We start from the raw sequence: 20,620 nt of genomic DNA on the forward strand, positions 1-20,620 counted from the left end.
CCCTTTTTACAACCTACCATGGACTGCTTAACCTGTACAAGAATAATAAATCTGTTTGGGGGTAAAGGTATAGCGTAACCCATCAAAAGCCTTTCTGGGACTTCCCTGGTGGTGCAGTGGTTGAGAATCTTCCTGCCAATGCAGGGGACACAGGCTCAAGCCCTGGTCTGGGAAGATCCCACATGCCACAGAGCAACTAAGCCATGTGCCACAACTACTAAGCCTGTGCTCTAGAGCCCTCGCACCACAGCTACTGAGCCCACACACCACAACTACTAAAGCCAGAGCACACTAGGGCTTTCGTGCCACAACTACTGAGCCCGCGTGTTGCAACTACTGAAGACCACACGCCTAGAGCCTGTGCTCCACAACAAGCGGAGTCACCGCAATGAGAAGCCCACTCGCCACAACTAGAGAGAAAGCCCGCGTGCAGCAACAAAGACCCAACGCAGCCAAAAAATAAAAATTTTAAAAATTAAAAAAACAAGGGTTTCCTAGGTGGCAGAGTGGTTAAGAATCCGCCTGCCAATGCAGGGGATGCGGGTTCAATCCCTGCTCCAGGAAGATCCCACATGCCGTGGAGCAACGAAGCCCATGCGTCACAACTATTGAGCCTGCGCTTTAGAGCCCGTGAGCCACAACTATTGAGCCCATGTGCTGCAGCTACTGAAGCCCACGCGCCTAGAGCCCGTGCTCCGCAACAAGAGAAGCCATGCCAATGAGGAGTCCACATACCACAACGAAGAGTAGCCCCCACTCAACGCAACTAAACAAAGCACACGCACAGCAAAAAAAAAAAAAAAAAAAAAAAAAACCAACACAGCCAATAAAATAAATTTATTTAAAAAAAATTAAAAAAAAAACAAAAAAACAAAAAAACTTTCTGCACTTCACCAAACCAATCAGATTAATAATATCTTTATTAAGCCCAGGGCTAAGTCACCACCATTCCAGCAGTAATGCCCAGTCTCTACCAAGATACTGACAAGAGACCACAGAGGTTACTGTGCCATCAGCTCTATGATCAAATATGCAAGTAAGTAATCATCAAAAACTGAACACACAAAACAACTAAGAGTTGTTTAGTTATGCTTTAAGGACTGCTGACAGTACAGGCAGGCCTGCTGGACCACCATGGGCTGTTCTCCCATAATAATAATAATGACATAACATAGATTTGCTTTTTAATTTATCAATTTACTTTTAGGAGTCGACAAAAAAAATGGATATTACCTTACCAGCTTCTCAAAAATGGAGTAAGATTTTGTCTGCATTTTATCATAATAACAAAGAATAGGTAAAAAGGTGACCCATGGGGCCAGTTGTTGTGGCGGCAGTTTGTGGAGGTCTGCTCAACCAAAGAAACCACTGATCTGAGATCTAATCTGAAACCATCCAACAATCCCTGGCACAAATTTCATTCAGCATTTGTGCTCCTAATTGAGGATGATATCACTGAGTCCAAGGGTGGCTGAAAAGGCTAATGGAAGCCTGCTATTTATTCCACTTCAAAAATGTGGGAAAACATTTTCTGGCCATCTGTTACTGTTAACAGAGCATAGAAGCTAAGATGAAATCAAGATGGAAAAACAGATTTTGATCAGGTTTCATTTCTGCCAGAGGATTGCAATCTGCCAAAGAAACAACAGAGAAAGGCTCTCAGACATCTTTAAATGTACCACAATGATGGGAAGTGAGAATTCTTAGATTTGCAGAGTCACAGAATTTCAGAACTAGAAGGGATCTTAAATAATCACCTAGTCCAAACCTATAATTTGCAAGTGGCCAGAAAGTTAAATGATTTGCCCAAGAGTCACAGCTAGCCAATGGTAAAGCTGGGACTAAGTAAATGGCAGAAATATGACAACCCAGCATTCATTTGACTCTCCCACTATCCTGCACCCTGTAATTCAATATCTTTCTGGTTAGTAATAGGGTCAATAAGTTGTAATAATCAGTCCACTTCAGCGCAATAGAAACTGAACCCTCACAGGAGAGGTTAAAATGTCCACAAGTACACCTTGCTTCCTTCACTGTTTTTTCCACTAAGGTGGTCACAGCCCAGGCCTTGGCTTCTAAGCCTCCTACCCAAATCCACATCAGAGTATTTTCACTGCTCAGCCATACCACAGGCTTTTAGCAAAGCCTTTAAGCAAAGACATAACACAATGCTGAAGTGACTGATTTAGACACAGGACACCCAAATTATCTAAACAATTCATCTCAATCGCTAAAGCAGCGAACATTATTCCAACCTGATAATCTTCTGGAATATGCCATTCAATCTTAGAGGTTTGCCCTGATAGGCTTTACTATAAAAACAGATGCATGCCTTTCTTAGAAGAAAATTCTCTTTCAATCTAGATTTTTGTTGTTTGCAATATTGGGTTTAATTTAAAATGTCCAACTATGATTTTGGATTTGCCCTTTTCTCATTTTAATCCTATTTTTGTTTCATCTATATTGAAGCTCTTCCATTATATTTACTGCCCTTCTCTTGTTGTCATATATAGTACCTCTATATGTTACAGACCACAAAATAGTATTAAATAATCTCATCTTTTAAAGAAATTAAGAGAAGAAAAAATGTATTATCTTTTATATCTACATTTCCACTGTTCATCATTCTTTCACCTGATGTCATTTCTCTTCGACTTGAAGAACTTCTTTCAATATCTCCTGTAGTTCTGCTAGAGTTCTCTCAGTTTTTCATTTGTCTAAAAATATCTTTTGTTCACCTTCCATTTTTAAAAGACATTTTAGCTGGATATGGAATTGTAGGTTGAGTTTCTTTCTGTAAGCATTTTAAAGATATCATCCCATTATCTTCTTGCCTCTTTTGTTACTGATGAGAAGTCAGCCATTAATTTATATCAATGTTCTCCTTTCTGTGATGAGGCATTTTTCTCTGGCTGCTTTCAAGTTTTTCTCTTTATCTTTAGTTTTCAGCAATGTAACTGTGACGTGCCTGGGATGGTTTTCTTTGGATCTATCCTGCTTAGGGTTCACTTAGCTTCTTGGATTCAATAAATCTATTTCTCACCAAACTTGAACATTTTTAGACATTACTTCTCCCACTCTCTCTCTATAACAAGCTCTTTTGAAATATCATTCTTACCATATATACATCCATTTAAAAAGCACAATTTTTTAGTATATTCACATAGTTGTACAACCATAAGCTAATCAATTTTAGAACATTTTCACGACCTCCCTCAAGAAAAAAAAACATACCCTGCAGCTAGCACCCCCTATCTCCCCACCCCTCCCAAAGCTAGACAACTGTCACTCTATTTTCTGTCTCTATAGATTTGCCTATTCTGGATATTTAATATAAGTGGAATTATATAATATGTGGTCTCTTGTGACTAGCCTCTTTCACTTAGCATATTGCTTTTCAAAGTTTATCTATGTTGTAACATGAATTAGCACTCCATTCTTTTTCATAGCCAAGAATATTCCATTGTATGAACATATCACATTTTGTTTATCCATTCATCAGTTGATAGACATTTGGGTTACTTCCACTTAGAGAGTATTATGAATAATGATACTATGAAAATGCAAGTACAGGGCTTCCGTGGTGGCCAGTGTCTAAGACTCTGTGCTCCCAATGCAGGGGCCCAGGTTCGATCCCTGGTCAGAGAACTAGAGGCCACATACCTCAACTAAGAGTTTGCATGCCTCAACTTAAGATCCTGCGTGCTGCAATTAAAGATCCCACGTGCCACAACTAAGACCCCGTGTAGCCAAATAAAGAAATAAATATTAAAAAAAAAAAGGAAAGGAAAGGAAAGGAAAGAAAAGAAAATGCAAGTACAAGTTTTTTTATGGACTTATGATTTTATTTCTATTAGATGTACATTTAGGAGTAGAATTGCTGGGTCAAATGGTAACTGTCCTACTTTTTGAGGAACTGCGTGATTGTTTTCCAAAGTGGTTGCACCACTTTGCAATCCTACCAGCAGTATTTGAGAGTTCTAATTTCTCCACATCCTCACCATCACTTGTTATTACGTCCTTTTTATTATAGCCTTCCTAGTAGCCACTGTGGTTTTGATTTGCATTTCCTTGATGGTCTCATGATGTTGAATATCTTTCCACGTATTTGTGGCCATTTGTGTATCTTCTTGAAGAAATGATTACTCAGATAACTCTGCCCATTTTTAAATTGATTACTTGTTTTTTTTATTATTTAGTTGTCAGCCATTATTTCTTCAAAAATTTTTTGTCTATTTTTTATCTATTTGCAATAGATAAAACAAATCACTCCTAGTGCCACAAAACAGTAAGCATTTTATTAAGCTCACATATTCTGTTCACTAGAAATCCATTCAAGGGATAACTAGGATTGCTTTTCTCTGATTTATGATATCTAGGGCCTCACCTGGGAACAGATGAATTCTGGGAGCTGGGATCATCTAGAGGCCTCTTCATTCACATGGATGGACCTTGAGCTGGAATGCCTCAAAGGCTGCACTCAGCCAGGACTGTTGACTGCATACCTACATGTAGTTGCCCCATGTAGCTTGGATGCCACCTTCCACCCCCATTCAGTTGGTTACAAGTAAGCCACTGAGGCCAAGAGAAAAACATGTAAGGTGACAGATATGGCTGCAGCATCTTCAGAAAGTACAATCTGCCAGGTATCTTATTCTCTCTCCTTTCCGTCTAGGACTCCAATGATGCATATTTTAATATTGTTCCATAGTGAATGAGGCTCTGTTTTTGTTTTTCAATCTTTTCTGTTCTTCCGAGTAGATAATTCCTATTGCTTTATTTTCAAGTTCACTGACTCTTTCTTTAGACATCTCCAACCTGCTGCTGAGCAAGTCCAATAAATTTTTCATTTCACACACTGTACTTTTAAATTCTAGATTTTATGTTTGGTTCTTTTTATACTTTCCATTTCTCTGCTTAGTTTCTCCATTTGTTCATTTATTACCACCAAGTTTGCTTTAAAGTCCTTGTCTGATAATTCCAACATCTGAGTCATCGTGGGGTTTCTATTGACTGCCATTCTCTGGACAATGAGTCACATTTTCCTTTATTACACATCTAGTCATTTATTATTGTATACTGGACAGTACTGAGATTCTGGATTCTGTCTACCTGTCCCTGAAGAATTTTGTTCTGTGGGCAATTAACTCAGCTAGATTCATACTCCAAACTCTGTCTTCCCTGTAGTAGACAAAAGCTGAAACTCGGCTAAATTCTTTCAGCTTTCAACTACTGCCTTTGCCAGGCTCCACGGAGTCTTCCCCCATGCACGTCAAGGATTAAAGCAGGTTTTAGGGCTTCCCCTTCTGTTGTTCCCTTCTTTCTCAGTTTACTCCCTCATTTTCCAGCCCCTCTTATAGCCCTGAACTCCATTTTCTGACTCCCCAAGCTAGTAAGACTGCAGACTTTTGCTTGAGCGCTAGCCATCATCCACCATGCAAACTGGGGAGTGTCCTCAGGCAAAAAGCCATATAAGTGAGAATCTTACCCAGTGCAGTTCCCATCTTTCAAGTTCCCTGTCAGTTTCTGCCTCATTTCGTCACTTTTCAAAGTCTTCGAGTAGTTGCTTTTTACATACTACCCAGAGTCCATAACTGTTACATGAGGAAGGGTTAGGTCAATATAAGATACTCCTATATTATTAGAGGTAGAACCTTTTCTACTAGCTCTCATTATATTCTCCCCAAGAGGCAACCATGATGTGAGTTACCAAAAATACATATGACTAGATATGCACAAATGCACCCTCTCAGAGCAGGGCGTTAAAGGGTAATAGATAGGTCATCTTCTTGGTCTGCTGGTGAAGTACTTATCATAAAACTGTAAAGCAATATAAAAAGGTATAAAGAGAAAATGACAGCTTCCACTATATAGAAGTAATTACATATGTAGGTAGACAGTAATTACATATGTAGATAGACAATTATTCCATATATATTCTACTAAAACTTGCTTTTTTCTTCAGTGAATATCTTGGGCATCTTATACTGTCAAATTTTTTAATGATTTTTTAATAATTGGAGAGTTATCTATAAATGATACCTCTGTATAGATGCACTATAATTTATTTAATAAAATCCCTACTGATTTCTCTTTTACATTCATTTCACTAAATAGCCTTGTAGGTTTTTCTCACTTGTTTGATTCCTTCTGTAGGATGAATTCATAGAAGTGGAACTGCACATTTTACATTCTGACAGATATTGCCAAATTTCCCATCGCAGACATGATACTGATTCACACTCTAAACAGTTATAACCAACTGTACAAATTTCCCCATACCCATGTTAGCTTGGTAATCTGAAGCACTACTATTTACCCTACTCCCCATCCTAGTATTAAGCCACCCAATATTCTGGAGATTCAAGACAGGTTCTCTTCCCTTAATTCTTAACAATAGTCCTGATGAACATTCTAATTCCCTCCTCTAAGCCTGAAGCCTTGCTAGTCTGTTTAGCTGAAACACTAATACCCTCTCTGGTTTCAGCTAGTCCTCTTCTAGAATTGAATACTTGTAGTTTGGCCCACTAGCAACGGTCCAGGCAGGTAAGTAAGGCATGTGACCTATCGACTCCTCATCTAACTGACTGTTGACATATTTGACCACCACCTGGTATATGGCTGCAATTTCTTATCCATTGTCTTCTCTACATAGCCTTTTATTGATCATTCTGGAATTAGGACTAAGATGAGGGGCTCCTCATCAACTATAACTTAGAGAGAGCTGCCCTCTGCCCTCTCTTAATTCTTTAACCATTCAGTTCCCATAGCGACTGGATCCCAGATTCTTTCCCCTACACTGGTCTTGAAGATATTACACCTCATGACCCAAGTCTTGGCATGTCTCACTTTGTTAGAAACATTTGTCATCCTAACATATTTCCTTTAATTTCTTTTACTTCCATGTCATGACAATACTCAAACTTACATCAACAGTAAGAATTAATTAAATCTGAATATTGTATTTCTAATTTTAAAACTTATACAGGGACTTCCCTGGTAACACAGTGGTTAAGAATCCACCTGCCAATGGAGGGGACACAGGTTTCAATTCCTGGGCCAGGAAGATCCCACATGCCACGGAGCAACTAGGCCCATGTGCCACAACTACTAAGCCTGTGTTCTAGAGCCCATGAGCCACAACTATTGAGCCCACGTGCCACAACTACTGAAGCCCACGTGCCTAGAGCCCATGCTCTGCAGCAAGAGAAGCCACCGCATGAGAAGCCCACGCACTGCAACAAAGAGTAGCCCCCACTCACCACAACTAGAGAAAGCCCATGTGCAGCAACAAAGACCCAATACAACCAATAAATTAATTAACTACTTAATTAATTAATTTTAAAAAATCCACCTGCCAATGCAGGGGACACAGGTTTGATCCCTGGTCTGAGAAGATCCCACATGCCGTGGAACAACTAGGCCCGTAAGACACAACTACTGAGCCTGTGCTCTAGAGCCCATGAGCCACAACTATTGAGCCCGTGTGCCACAACTACTGAAGTCTGCGCATCTAGAGTCTGTGCTTTACAACAAGAGAAGCCACTGCAATGAGAAGCCCATGTACCACAACGAAGAGCAGCCCCCTCTAGCCACAACTAGAAAAAGCCTGTGCGCAGCAATGAAGACCCAACACAGCCAATTAATTAATTAATTAAACAAAAAACTTATACACAGGCTCTTGGTTTAACCAAAGTGAAAGTGTACTTGCTAATGCTCAGAAAAAGAAGGCCTACTCCTCTAACAGGCATTGTTGGTTATTCGCTATTGAATGAGATATTTGTGGCACGGCCTTAAACATCTAGTTAGAGAAGTATAGCAGGCAGATTACCTGAGTTTTGAAAACTGCCCAAGGAGGAAACTGAGGAAAATGGAAAATTATACCATACACTGAGGTTGTCCTTAATTTTTTAGCAGAACTGGCCCTAATTATGACCAACACATATGTTTATTTTAAGAGGCATAGATTGCTCAAAATGAGTTCTTTCATATCTGATGGAGAAAGAAAAGCCCTGTCAAACCTTTGAGTAGTTTCCCCTACAGAGATCATTTAATGAACAAATTATCTAAGACAGCAGCACATTCAACTATGAGTTAGTAGGTTCAAACCATATAAAGTAGCTGTGGAAGATACAATGAAGAGTTTAAAATAAAAATGAAGGTCTCTAAGGAGAATATAAGCTCCTCAAGAGCTAGAACTGTGTGATTTAGATCTCTAACACAAAGTCCAGGAAAAAGATGTTCAATTAATGTTTACTGATAATAATAAGCAAATAAACAATAATTGCCAAATAAGTGGAATGAACTAAGGGGCATTCTTTCACACATTGGAAATCAACTATAATATGTCTGATTATCCAGACATGTTAAAATAGGTTTAAGAGTATCATCTGTAAACAGAGAAATAAATATAAGCTGTGAAGCTGAGGTTAGAAGGCACACCCTTTCCATATGTGATAATTAGAAAGTGCAAGGTTTTTTAAAAGAAGAGAAAGAGAGAGATTAAGTATATTCTAAAAGCTCTAACTAAAAGTTTTTATGGGACTTCCCTGGTGGCACAGTGGTTAAGAATCCACCTGCCAGTGCAGGGGGAACAGGTTTGATCCCTGGTCCAGGAAGATCCCGCATGCCCTGGAGCAACTTAAGCCCATGTGCCACAAATACTTAGCCTGCACTCTAGAACCCGTGAGCCACAACTATTGAGCCCACATGCCACAACTACTGAAGCCTGTACACCTAGAGCCCATGCTCCACAAGAGAAGCCACCGCAATGAGAAGCCCAGTGCACCACAAAGAAGAATAGCCCCCACTCACCACAACTAGAGAAAGCCCACACACAGCAACGAAGACCCAATGCAGACAATAAATAAATAAATAATTTAAAATAAAAATAAAAAATAAAAGATTTTATGATAAACAATAATATCAGAAAGATGAAAAAGAAAGAAGATACTTCTCTGGGAACAAAAATTATTTTTAAAGTAATAGCTAACATTTAACTGCTTGCTCTATTCCAGGCACTGTCCTAAGCATTTTCTTATACATTTTTAATTAATTTATCTCTCTCAGTGACCCCATGATATAAAAGACAACCACTGTCTCCAATTTATAGATGAGGAAACCTAAGCATAGAAGGTTTAAATAACTTACCCAAGATCACAGAGCTAGTGAGCTGGATTCAAGATCAGGCAGTCTGGCTCAAGAACTTACAGCCTTGCCTACACCTAACCATCTCTCTGACTTTAAACAAAGTCAATAGAGGTGGAGAAGTCTGGACAAGCTCCAGTTGCCTTGGACCCAGGTGAACGGCAAAAAAGAACAAGCTGAGCCTTATCCAGATGCCTTGGCATGGTATTCAGGCCTCTACGACCTAGGCTCTATCCTCCCAATATCATTTCTAGCTGTGTTCCACCCTTAACCCCACATTCCAATGATGCAGAACCACATGCCATCTTCTATATGTACCTGCTGCTTCTCAGCTCAGTACCACTGCTCATGCAGCAACCTCCACTTGGCATCACCTTTCTGCCCCTGACTGTCTTGTTCCCCACTGGTTCCATGGATACTTCTGAATGCTTTACTGGGATTATCGTTTACAGGCCTGTTTTTCTGTATAGGCAGTTAAGTCCCTGAGCAGGAACTCTGTCTCATTTCTCTTTGATTTCCTGGTTGGCATACAATGCAGCTGGTCAATAAAAGTTTCTGGAAAGAATTAATGAATAAATGGTCTCAGAATCAGAGTCCTCAAAGACAGTCCAGGGCCTGGGGCTAGCTGAGGGGAAGGCCAGACTCCATATCTGAGAATGGCTGAGACACCACCTGCAGCTGACTATCCAACCTTCTTGCAGCAAATCTTCCTCAAAGAGGCTTAGGAACCTCTCTGGTGGGCTCTGAGGACTAAGGAGCCAGCACAACTCCACTTGGAAGAAAGGGAGAGGGCGAGGCTCTGCTGAGTCCAGCAGAAGGATAACCCCCGCTACACTGCCAGGCTTCAAACTTCATATCAACCTCTGTCAAGACATTTCCTCAAATGAAATGAGTTCCTGAACACTGCAGCCCCTTCTCTCACACAGGTTAAAAAGCATAGATTTCAAAAAAAGAGACAGAGAGAGAGAGAGAGAAGCAAGAAAGAGAAAGAAAAACAGATTTCTCTTAGAAAAGAGAAATGCATATTTTCAGCTCTGCCTGGGAAAGCACTACACCAGATGGCGAGAGGAAGTCAGCTTGAATGAACTTAGCCCATCCCTCAACTGGATTGTCTACATTTCAGAACTCCCCAACTTTCAAATGACTCATACATACCACTGCCCAGAGTCCTGCTGCCCAGACCCCTGCCCCACCCTCACTGCCATTGCAACAGAAACCATTTTGGGAAAATAAAAAACAAACTTGGAGCTTCCAGACTATCTGTAGATTGAGGAGCTATGAAAATAAAAGTAGCTTAGGGAAGCTGACCCTGTAGGACATATTATGAATTAGAGTTGGTCCAGTCAGAATAGCATTCCTGCTCCCACATATGTTCTTTATTCCTCCCCTTGACTTAGCTGAAATCATATATCCTGAAAAATAGGGAATTTTGATGAGAAAGTAAGGGGATCAGAGCATATAGGCCTGGGGGTAGGGGGATATGGTAACAGAGGACTGGGGCAATGGGTGCATGAGAAGAGGGGCTTAGGAGGTGTGAAAGAGACATAAAGGAGAGAAGAGAGAGTATATCAAGAGTAAACTTCGGCTGTTTCAGATTTCGATCTAAGTCAGTGGTTCTCAACCCTAACAGACTCAACTCTACGAGTGGCACTGCCAGGAGTGACATTTTCTACAATAACATTCAAAACAATCTTCCCACGGTAGTTGCAGTCCTGGAACATTCACTGTAGTTTAAAGCTGTGCAGGGAATTCCCGGGTGGTTAGGACTCCGAGATTCCACTGCAGAGGTCACAGGTTTGATTCCCGGTGGACTAAGATCCCACCAGCTGTGCAGAGCAGCCAAAAAAAAAAAGCTGTGCTGCACTTTGTGTTTACATGTAAGTAGGCTTATATAATCTAAACAGGTAATTCACCTCTATAAACACCTAACAAACATTCAGAAGTCAAAAAGGACGAAGGACAGGGAGTTCCCTGGTGGCTCAGTGGTTAGGATTCCAGGCTTTCACTGCCGTGGCCCAGGTTCAATCCCTGGTCGGGAACTGGGATACCGTAAGCCTCCTTCTCTGTGTGAAAGGATTCTATGTACTGCATGACGTCAGCATCTCCAGCCCACTCATTAAATGCTGGTCACATCCCTCAATCACAATAAAAAAATAAGTCCTTGCTGAGATACAATGATCTCAAGGATCTAAAAGATCTTATTCCAAGGAATGGGAAAGAAAAAAACTTTTTCTTCTTCTCCTTCATCTCCCCTCCTCCTTCAAATGGTTCCCTAACAACCAATACCCAGATCTCCATCTAGTGAGCTTATATTATACATAATTAATATACTATGTCTTTTGTGGGCTAACTGGGAGCCTATTCAACATTTATAACACAATTTCTACTACCAGATCATGCACTCCAAATTTCAAACTTAGAAATAAATTTTGAGGACATAACACTTCCATAAGTCAGAAATTTAAATACACTGACCTCTCACCATCAGTGTTCTCATTCTTTAAATGATGGGCTGATATCCAAGCTATATATATATATATATCCAAGGCACTATAAAGACTGAGTATACATGTAAAATGATCATTGCTGTGAGCAAATAAAACATCAATCCAACAAATAATTTATAATACATCTAGTCCTTATTTTTATGGCAAGAATGTACAAACTACATACCCTTTACCTAAATTGTTAATATGCATTATTTTTACACTTTAGTTTTTCCCTTTACTACAGATATTGATTGACTGACTGATTGATTCCACTGCTTATAAATATTGGGAAATGTTCTTTAGCATCTATAATCAGCACCAATAGCACTTGCTTCATCACACAAAGATAAAAGGGCCCTTAGTGATACTGGGTAAACTGGATTCCCTTGCCCTTCTGCTCCCCACCCCCACCCCTGCCCCCGTCTAAGGTTCCCACGCACTCCCACTCCACATACTTTTTCCTGCACCCACTTCATCCACTCAAAACATCCTCAGACTATCTGGTTTTCAAAGCAGCCAAAGTACATAATTCCTGCCACGTGGAGGTCACACTCCAGTGGTTTTACAGAATTAAACTGTGATAAAAAAGAATCTTTTTTTTTTTCGGTGATTAATGCCATACTCACAGATTATTATTCAACCAGGTTTTATAAGAGGTGAGGGTAAGTAGATGATCTCTCATTTTTTTTTCCACTCTGAAAATACCGTATACGATTGTGCTATCTTCTCAAACTCTGGATAAATAAATCCTCTAAGGACCCAACCGAGTACGTACATTTCACCTATGCTGAGGTCAAAGTTTACCTTGTAGTATGCCTTCATAAGAAAAAAACAATAAACAGGACCAGCCTTGTTTCCTTCTCTCCTTAAGCATTCAGAGCATTCATCTCTACCTCTCTATATTAAAATGTTAAGAAACATAATTCTTAAATATCTAAAGAATTAGACATTTGGATAAGTTAGGCACTGTTAGTGATCTCTCTTGAGCAACTTTAATAAGTAGAAACAGTTGTCACTGTTCATTGAATACTTTTTCAGTACCAGGCACTTTTAAACATTATTTCTAATCCTCAAAATAACAGTATGCATTATTACCCCCCATTTCACGATGAGGAAACTGAAGCTTCAAGAAGCTAAAAGACTTGCTGAACACCAACTTACCAGTAGCAGAGTCAGAATATACAGCCACTTTTTAGACTCCAAAGTCCTGGTTCTTTCTACTACAATAACATGCTTCCCAATCAATTTTTCAAAGCAGCTAATTTCATTATCTGTGAACCATACATTAAGTCTTGTATTTCAGATACATATGAGGAGTACTGCTTTGAAATTTTTATTGCTTATCAATACTACTTTTTAAGACACAAGACAACCACTTTATGATAAAAAAGAGTCACCCTTGGAAATGTGTAAAGATTCTAATACAAAAACTACGCAATTCAAATTTTAGTTTCTTTAGTAAAGATAAAAGGCTTTGCCAATGGGGTACTAAGCTTATAGAACAGAATGAAATTATTTTATATCCAGGGTAGTCTGAAGACCAAATATTTAACAAAAACTCAAATGCCTAAAGATTGGCCCTCCTTTCTCTCAAGGAACATGACTGGTATTTTGACAGGGAACAAAGCATCACACCCACTCCAAGCAAAAAGTTATGGATTGGGACTTTCCTGGTGGTGCAGTGGTTAAGACTCCATGTTCCCAATTCTGGGGGCCTGGGTTCCATCCCTGGTCAGGGAACTAGATCCCACATGCATGCCACAACTAAGAGTTTCCATGCCACAACTAAGGAGCCCCAGTGCCACAACTAAGACCTGGCACAACCAAATAAATATTAAAACAAAAAAAAAATGTTATGGGTTAATGGTTACAAATTATCCTAATTATTTTCATTGAACCTGACCAATTTGAACATTTCTCCAAAAAGATATTCTGTTTTCAAGGTTCTGACACTTGCTTCTGACTAAAATTTACAAATAAATCAGAACTTGAAAATTAAACAGAGGTAAGGCTTCTCTGCTGGTGCACTGGGTAAGAATCCTCCTGCCAATATAGGGGACACAGGTTCAAGCTCTGGTCCAGGAAGATCCCACATACCCAAAACAACTAAGCCCATGTGCCACAACTACTGAGCTTGTGCTCTAGAGCCACAGCTATTGAGCCCTCGTGCCACAACTACTGAAGCCAGTGCACCTAGAGCGTATGCTCCTCAACAAGAGAAGCCACCACAATGAGAAGCCTGCGCACTGCAACAAAGAGTAGCCCCCGTTCACTGCAACTAGAGAAAGCCTGTGTGCAGCAATAAAGACCCAGTGCAGCCAAACTAATAATAATAATAAATTAGACAGAGGCAAAAACAAAGTGGCCATCTGGTTTACCACAGATGAAGTAAAGAAATTTTCAAAGCACACAACCAGAATGGCTAAAATGAAAAAGATGGAAAATATCAAGTATTGGCAAAGATGTAGTGCAAGCAGAACTCTCATACATTTCTGGTGGAAGTGCAAACTGGTACAGCCACTTCGAAAAGCTGTTTGGCAATATCTACTAAAATTTAACATATATATATCCTACAATCCAGAAATTCCACTCTTAGGTATATCCCCAACTGATATGTATATATTTGTTCACCAAAGGACATGTACTAAAACGGGGCCCCCAACCCCCAGGCTGCAGACAGGTACAACTTCTTCTGCCATTCCCCACTGCTCCCCTATTGCTCGTATTACCGCCTGAACCATGCCCCCCATCATTCACATTACCACCTGAACCATCACCCCCCCCCACCAGCTCTGTCCGTGGAAAAATTGTCTTCCATGAAACCAGTCCCTGGTGCCAAACAGGTTGGGGACTGCTGTACTAGAATGTTCCCAACAGCACTATTCGGCATAGCCCTAAACTGGGAAACTATCCAAATGTCCATCAATAGTAAAATGTATAAATAAATTTAGGTATATCCACATAATAGAATACTAGACAGCAATGAAAAAGGAAAATCTACAAATTGATAATTAACATCACAATAATGTGCGCTAAAGAAGCCAGACATGAAAGCATACATTCTATGATTCCATTTATATAAGTACAAAAAAGACAAAACTAATCTCTCCTGTTAGAAATCAGGACACACAAATGGGAGGGGAGGAGCACAGAGGATTTCCTGGTGCTGGTAATATTCTCTTCCTCCACGTGGTTGCTGACAAGAGTATGTTCAGTGTGAAATACTCAGCAGACGAGAAGCATTAGAGCAGCAGAGTGATTAAGGAGCCCAGCTCTGGAATGGGAGTGACTGTGTTAGAATCTCAGTTCCGTCACTTACTAGTTATAATTAGGGGCAAGTTATTTAACTTGTCTGTGCCTCATTTCTTCATCTATAAAACGGGCCTAATGTCTCCTTGACAGGGATACCCTGAGGATTAAATCATCATAAGACTTGTAAAGTGCTTATTCGCATAGTTGGCTATTACTATTAAATATTTGCTAAGTAAAAAAAGCACTTGTTCTGAAGCAACACAACAAGATGAGGAAGGAAACAAAGACATATATGATTGCACTATTACCAGAAAATGCACAAAATAATTATTCGGGAAATGAAGGTGATAATAAGTAAAGTCTAGTATAAAGGGGCGTGCCCTGGAACCTTCACCTAAACGGACCCTGAGCAAGCAGGGCACGCCTCTCTGAGCCTGCAGCTCGCAGTGATCCACCGAGGGCTGGCCCAGCGGTCTTTCCAGGATGATGAGTGTAACCAGGTGGAGACACTGATCAGAAATGGAAAACGGCTGAGCTCGGTCAGGCTCTCTCATTCTCTGAAAGGACTCTGAAATCTTCTATGCCTCTGAATTTCACCTAAAGCTTATGTTTTTTAAAATATCTATCATGTCTATCAGCCATGCCTCTGTCACTCGGGGCCACACTTCCTGCAGCCATTCTGAGTAAATAATTCAGACTTCCAATGGGTTTCTAAAAGAGCCAGTTGGGCAAGTTGCCATCACCCATACCACGGAAGTATCCTTAACTTCTCTGGCCATGTTATAATAGCTACTCTTTATTAAACTTCCATGCCAGGCACTATAATAAATACTTTATCCCCAATTCTCAAAAAATTCTGCTAGGTATGTAGTATTCTTCCTTATTCTCATCTTTTACAGATAAGAAAACTAAGGCTCAGAAAGGCTGCCCTGTTCACTAAGTGGCAGAGCTGTAAGGTGATCTAGCTTGTCTGGCTCCAGAGAAAATGCTCTTTCCCTAAGCCACAGTAGCTTGACTTACTTTACAACCAATCATATGTCTTCTTACTGTATAACAAAAGGTCATTAGCTAAGGTGATCTAAAACAAGAATTACCTAATTTGGTAAAAAAATCAATTTTGGATGTTTTTAAAATTACCACTTTTGTTTCTAAGTAAAGGTCTCTTCCTGGGTCTATTTAAATGAATACTATTAAATTAAAGCTATCTGTATTAAACAGCAGTCATCCAAACCATAGGCTAAAGCCCTTAAAAGAGATTTACACTTCTTCCCCGCTGAATCCCCAGTGCCCAGATCAGTGCTTGGCCTAGAGTAAACACTTAACAAAAGTATCTTGAACATCACATCCTTCAAATCTTGTTTACCAAAAACTCTACTAACAAGTAGGATGCATTCCAACAAGAAACTTTAATACCTGACACTTCATGACCAAAATTAAACATAATATGCAAGTCACTGGGATATCCTTTCTGCTATAGGACACTCCTCCAGGTCAAGCTGCACTATCATCATCAAGTAGTTATTAAACACCTACAAATATTTATTTAATACAGTAACCCAGTATCCCTTCTCTTCTCTCTCCTTCCTCATCAGGTCTGGCAAGCCACAGAAGCTAGAGTCCCCCTCCAGGCAGGCCGGCCTCTGTACGTGTAGTAGAGACCATACAAAGACACAAATGTCACACATGATTAAGGCAGCTTTTCCAAGTTAAACCAACAGAAAGGGCTCAGGAATTTGACCTTTCCCCCAATCAGACCCATGTCCTAGCACCTTTCCTGGAGCCCCCAAATTGCAGCCCTGAAGAACCTTCTCCCCCTCCTGCTCAGTCAACCACACAACCCTGAGGAAACAAGAAACTTCTCCCAAGTCTATCATACCTATTCCTACTTTATCTAAAAGAGATACTTTGTTCTCTAAGGATTCACTGAATGTGTCAGCATACACTATTAAAATTTTTCTTTAAAAACTTTATCTTCATAGAGAGTGCACAGAACATGAGTGTCCTACAGGGAAAATGTACCAGAATCAGGAAGCCAGGTTCTATTTCTCTACTTTTTTCTTTGGCCACGCCATGGGGCTTGCCGGATCCTAGTTCCCAGACTACGGATTGAATGCAGGCCCTTGGCAGTTAAAGTGTGGAGTCCTGACCACTGGACCACCAGGGAACTCCCTCTGTTGCTCTACCTTACCTTCTTCCACTGCAACTTAGGCAAGTCACTTATCCTCCCAGGTTTTAGCTCCCTCAGCCATAAAATGAGAGGTTGAACTAGTCAAGGGTTATTCGGCGCATTCATTCAAGATGCCTTATGGGGTTAAGGCAGTGCTTTAAGCCAGCGGTCCCCAACTTTTTTGGCACCAGGGACCGGTTTGAGAGGCGGGGGAATATGGTTCAGGAGGTAATGCTAGCGATGCGGAGCGATGGGGAGTGGCAGATGAAGCTTCACGCACTCCCCGGCCACTCACCTCCTGCTGTGTGGCCCGGTTCCTAACAGGCTGTGGACTGATACCAGTCCGCAGCCTGGGGGTTGGGGACCTCTGCTTTAAGGGGTTCTTAACCCTCTCGCCCCCTCAGGAACTTATATTAAAAATTACCTGTTCACATATGTGGATTTTTCGGGAGAAGTCTATGCCTTATATCAAACTGTTGCACAAGTTGTGGCCCCCAAAATAACCATGGCTCATGTTGTACTGAACACTTACTATGTGCTAGGCACTGCACTAAGCCCTTGTGTATTAACTCCTGTAACCCTCACAATAACCCTTTGAGTTATATACTATTATCCTCATTTTACAGTTAAAGAAAGTAAACCAGAAAGCATCTGCGCTCTTAAACACCGTGCTATGTTAGGTAAGAACATCTCTAAACCCTAAAATTCTCTGATTCTGTGTTCATTCAAATTAATGGTTTTCCTTCACTTAAATTTTCTGTCTCATTTCACAATCATTAGTCCTACACATAGTCTTTACACAGAACAATCAAATTCCTGGAACACCCAAATGAATGTTACCTGAAAAAGAATATATTAGAGAATTAACCCAAGTAAAGGATCCAAAGGCACTTTTCAGCGCCAGACTACAATCTGCTTTTACTTTTAAAACATGATGTGGTAGCACTTCCCTACCTAGGGAAGGGAAGTGGTGGCACAGTGGTTAAGAATCCGCCAGCCAATGCAGGGGGACACGGGTTCGATCCCTGAGCCAGGAAGATCCCACATGCCTCAGAGCAACTAAGCCTGTGTGCCACAACTACTGAGCCTTCACTTCACAGCACTCGAGCAACAATTACTGAGCCCCCGTGCTGCAACTACTGAAGCCCGCGCGCCTTGAGCCGGTGCTCTGCAACAAGAGAAGCCAATAAGAAGCCCGTTCACCTCAATGAAGAGTAGCCCCCACTTGCCACAACTAGAGAAATCCTGCGTGCAGAAACGAAGACCCAACACAACTAATAAATGTATTAAAAAAAAAAACCCAACATGGTGTGATTAATAAAAAAATGTATCTGAATCTAATCACTAATTAAAGTCTAAAATCAAAGTAACAGTAAATTCCTCAAAGTGTCTGCCAAAAAAGATGCAGTGACAGCAACAGTGTCTCACACACCACTCTCCAAGGCAATGAGAAGACCAGGAAAGACACATGAGTGCAAGGCCTCGGGTCCCATGACTGGCTTCTTCCCCTACTCCCACCTCCTGAAAACCACTGACCACTGTGGAGCCAAGGATACTCTCCAGTGACACACAGGGGCTGTCTAAAGATATCAAGGTATCACCAAGCACCACCTGGAATAAGGAGTGAAAAGGAAGTGAAAGGCTAGCTTCCAATTTCTGTGGACACCCGTTGTGACAACCTGCAATCATAACTCAGGGGTCAGCAGTCACCCTCAGTGAACTGTTTTGCCTGTCACCCTGTTCGGGTCCAAATGACTTGAGGGACATGACACTGCTTAATAAATGACTGCAAAGCAGAAGTGGACATCATTAGTCCTTTTCACAGGCTGTCAAAAAACTTCCACATCTTAAAGGGAAGGTCGTTGAAACTTTATGCCCAACTCTCATGACCTTTCTCTGTTTAGTTTGTGTAAGGAGAAGAGAAGCAAAGGAGGGAGAAAGGTGATCAGAGGAAGGGTTCTGGGTGCAAGGATTAGATCTTTTGCAAGGGTGATGCAACAGGGTCAGCCAGACGATGAAGAGGAGGAGCTGGGAGCTGGGAATCTGAGCGGAAAATGAGCCATGCAGGACTAGGTGACAGTGTTATTTAGAAGGGGCCCGGGAAGAAGCTTCTAGTCTGGGCAGAACGAGGAAGAGGCCGGGGAGGGGGAAGTGGGCGGGTAAAGAGGCGGGCAGCCGGCTCGGAGGAAGGAGCAGCGGGTCCTCCGCTGAGAGAAAACACTGCGGGGCGGGCAGGAAAGGGTGGCAACAGCGGGGGCCACGGAGTGACGGGCTGAGGGCCCGGGGAGCATGCAAGGGAGGACGGGGTGACCTGCCCGGCGGTGTGGGAGCTGAGGGTGCGCGCGGCCGGTCAGGAGACCCTCGGGGTCGGCTGGGCCGGGGAGCTGTTAGGATAGGGAGGAGAGCCTGGGCACCCGCGCACGGGCAGGGGCGCCGGGTCCCGGAGGGCCCAGGACCGGGGAAGAGCAGGGCGGTGACAACGGTCGGGGCCACCGGAGCGGGGAGGCGGCTGTCCGGCTCGAGTTGAGGCGGGGATCGCCGCCGAGTCCCGGCCCGGGCTGAAGAGAGGGAGGCCGGCCCGGAGCACGGCGTCGGGGAGGAGGGTCGAAGGGGGCGAGGAGGGGCCCGGGACCGCTGGGGCCGGCGCTGGCGCTCTCACCGGGACAGGTGCTTCAGGATCTGCTTCTTAATGAGCCCGGCCATGCCGGAGCCGCGGCCCGCGTGGAAGGCGGGCGGGCAGCTGTGGCCTCCTCAGCCGCGGAGAAGAGGCGGCCCGTCACCTCCCCGCGGCGCGGGGACCGGATGCCGCCGCCACAGACGCCGCCATGGCGCTCTCCCGCCCCTGCCCTGGCGCCCGGAGCTCCGCCACGATCCCACCCACCCGCGCGGGACGCAGAGATCTCGCCGCCCGCCAGCCTGGCAGCGGCCCGGGGCGCGCGCTTGGGAGGGGCGCGCGCGGCGGCGGGGGCGCGCGCGGCGAGGGGCGGGGCGGGCGAGCTCCTGGCGCGCTCTCTCCCGCAGCCCCGCCCGCTGCCTCTCAGCGGAGGGAGATCTGAAAGGTTTCGCCGGCGACCAGCGGAAGGTTCACACGCCGACAGTCTCCTTGAAGTGTCAGGGAAAGGCGGCGTTTCTGTAATTTTTCACAGGAATTCGCTAGATAATTGCACCCCTCCTGGTCCGCTTCTCATTCACTTCCCTCACACGTTCATTCATTTGTTGAGCACCAACTAACTGTACTCCAGGAATCAGGCTGGGGAGTGAAAAGTCTCAAGGACCTCACAGGCCCACAGAACCTCTGTGCTCTACTGCTGCGTGCTGAACAGCGAGGGGGGCGCCTTGTCATCGTCTTTGTGCCCCTCTTAGCCTCTATCCGGTTAGCCAATGCGTAGATGTTTACTGAACACTGAGATGCACTGCAGAGGCACCCACCCTCAAACGCTGGCGACAGCAGAAAATGAGGCAGTAACTTTAAATGACCAAGGGCATCCCACTCCTGGGCATATACCCAAAGAAAACCATAATCCCAAAAGAAACTTGTACCATAATGTTTATTGCAGCACTATTT

The 20,620-nt window shown here is 42.6% G+C and overlaps 1 protein-coding gene across 3 annotated transcripts in view; it reads right to left on the reverse strand.

Moving 5' to 3' along the window:
* BLTP3A (bridge-like lipid transfer protein family member 3A) overlaps positions 1-19,970 on the reverse strand; it is a 75,444-nt gene extending 55,474 nt beyond the window's left edge. For all 3 annotated transcript variants that reach the window (XM_057699377.1, XM_057699376.1, XM_057699379.1), the window contains exon 1: positions 19,715-19,970. In XM_057699377.1, coding sequence (XP_057555360.1) covers positions 19,715-19,758 — 44 coding nt within the window. In that variant the 5' untranslated portion in view covers positions 19,759-19,970. The remainder of the gene's footprint in view (positions 1-19,714) is intronic.
* Positions 19,971-20,620: the final 650 nt, after the last annotated feature.

The sequence above is a fragment of the Hippopotamus amphibius genome, chromosome 11 (genome assembly GCF_030028045.1).
Source record: "Hippopotamus amphibius kiboko isolate mHipAmp2 chromosome 11, mHipAmp2.hap2, whole genome shotgun sequence".
Classification (NCBI taxonomy): domain Eukaryota; kingdom Metazoa; phylum Chordata; class Mammalia; order Artiodactyla; family Hippopotamidae; genus Hippopotamus; species Hippopotamus amphibius.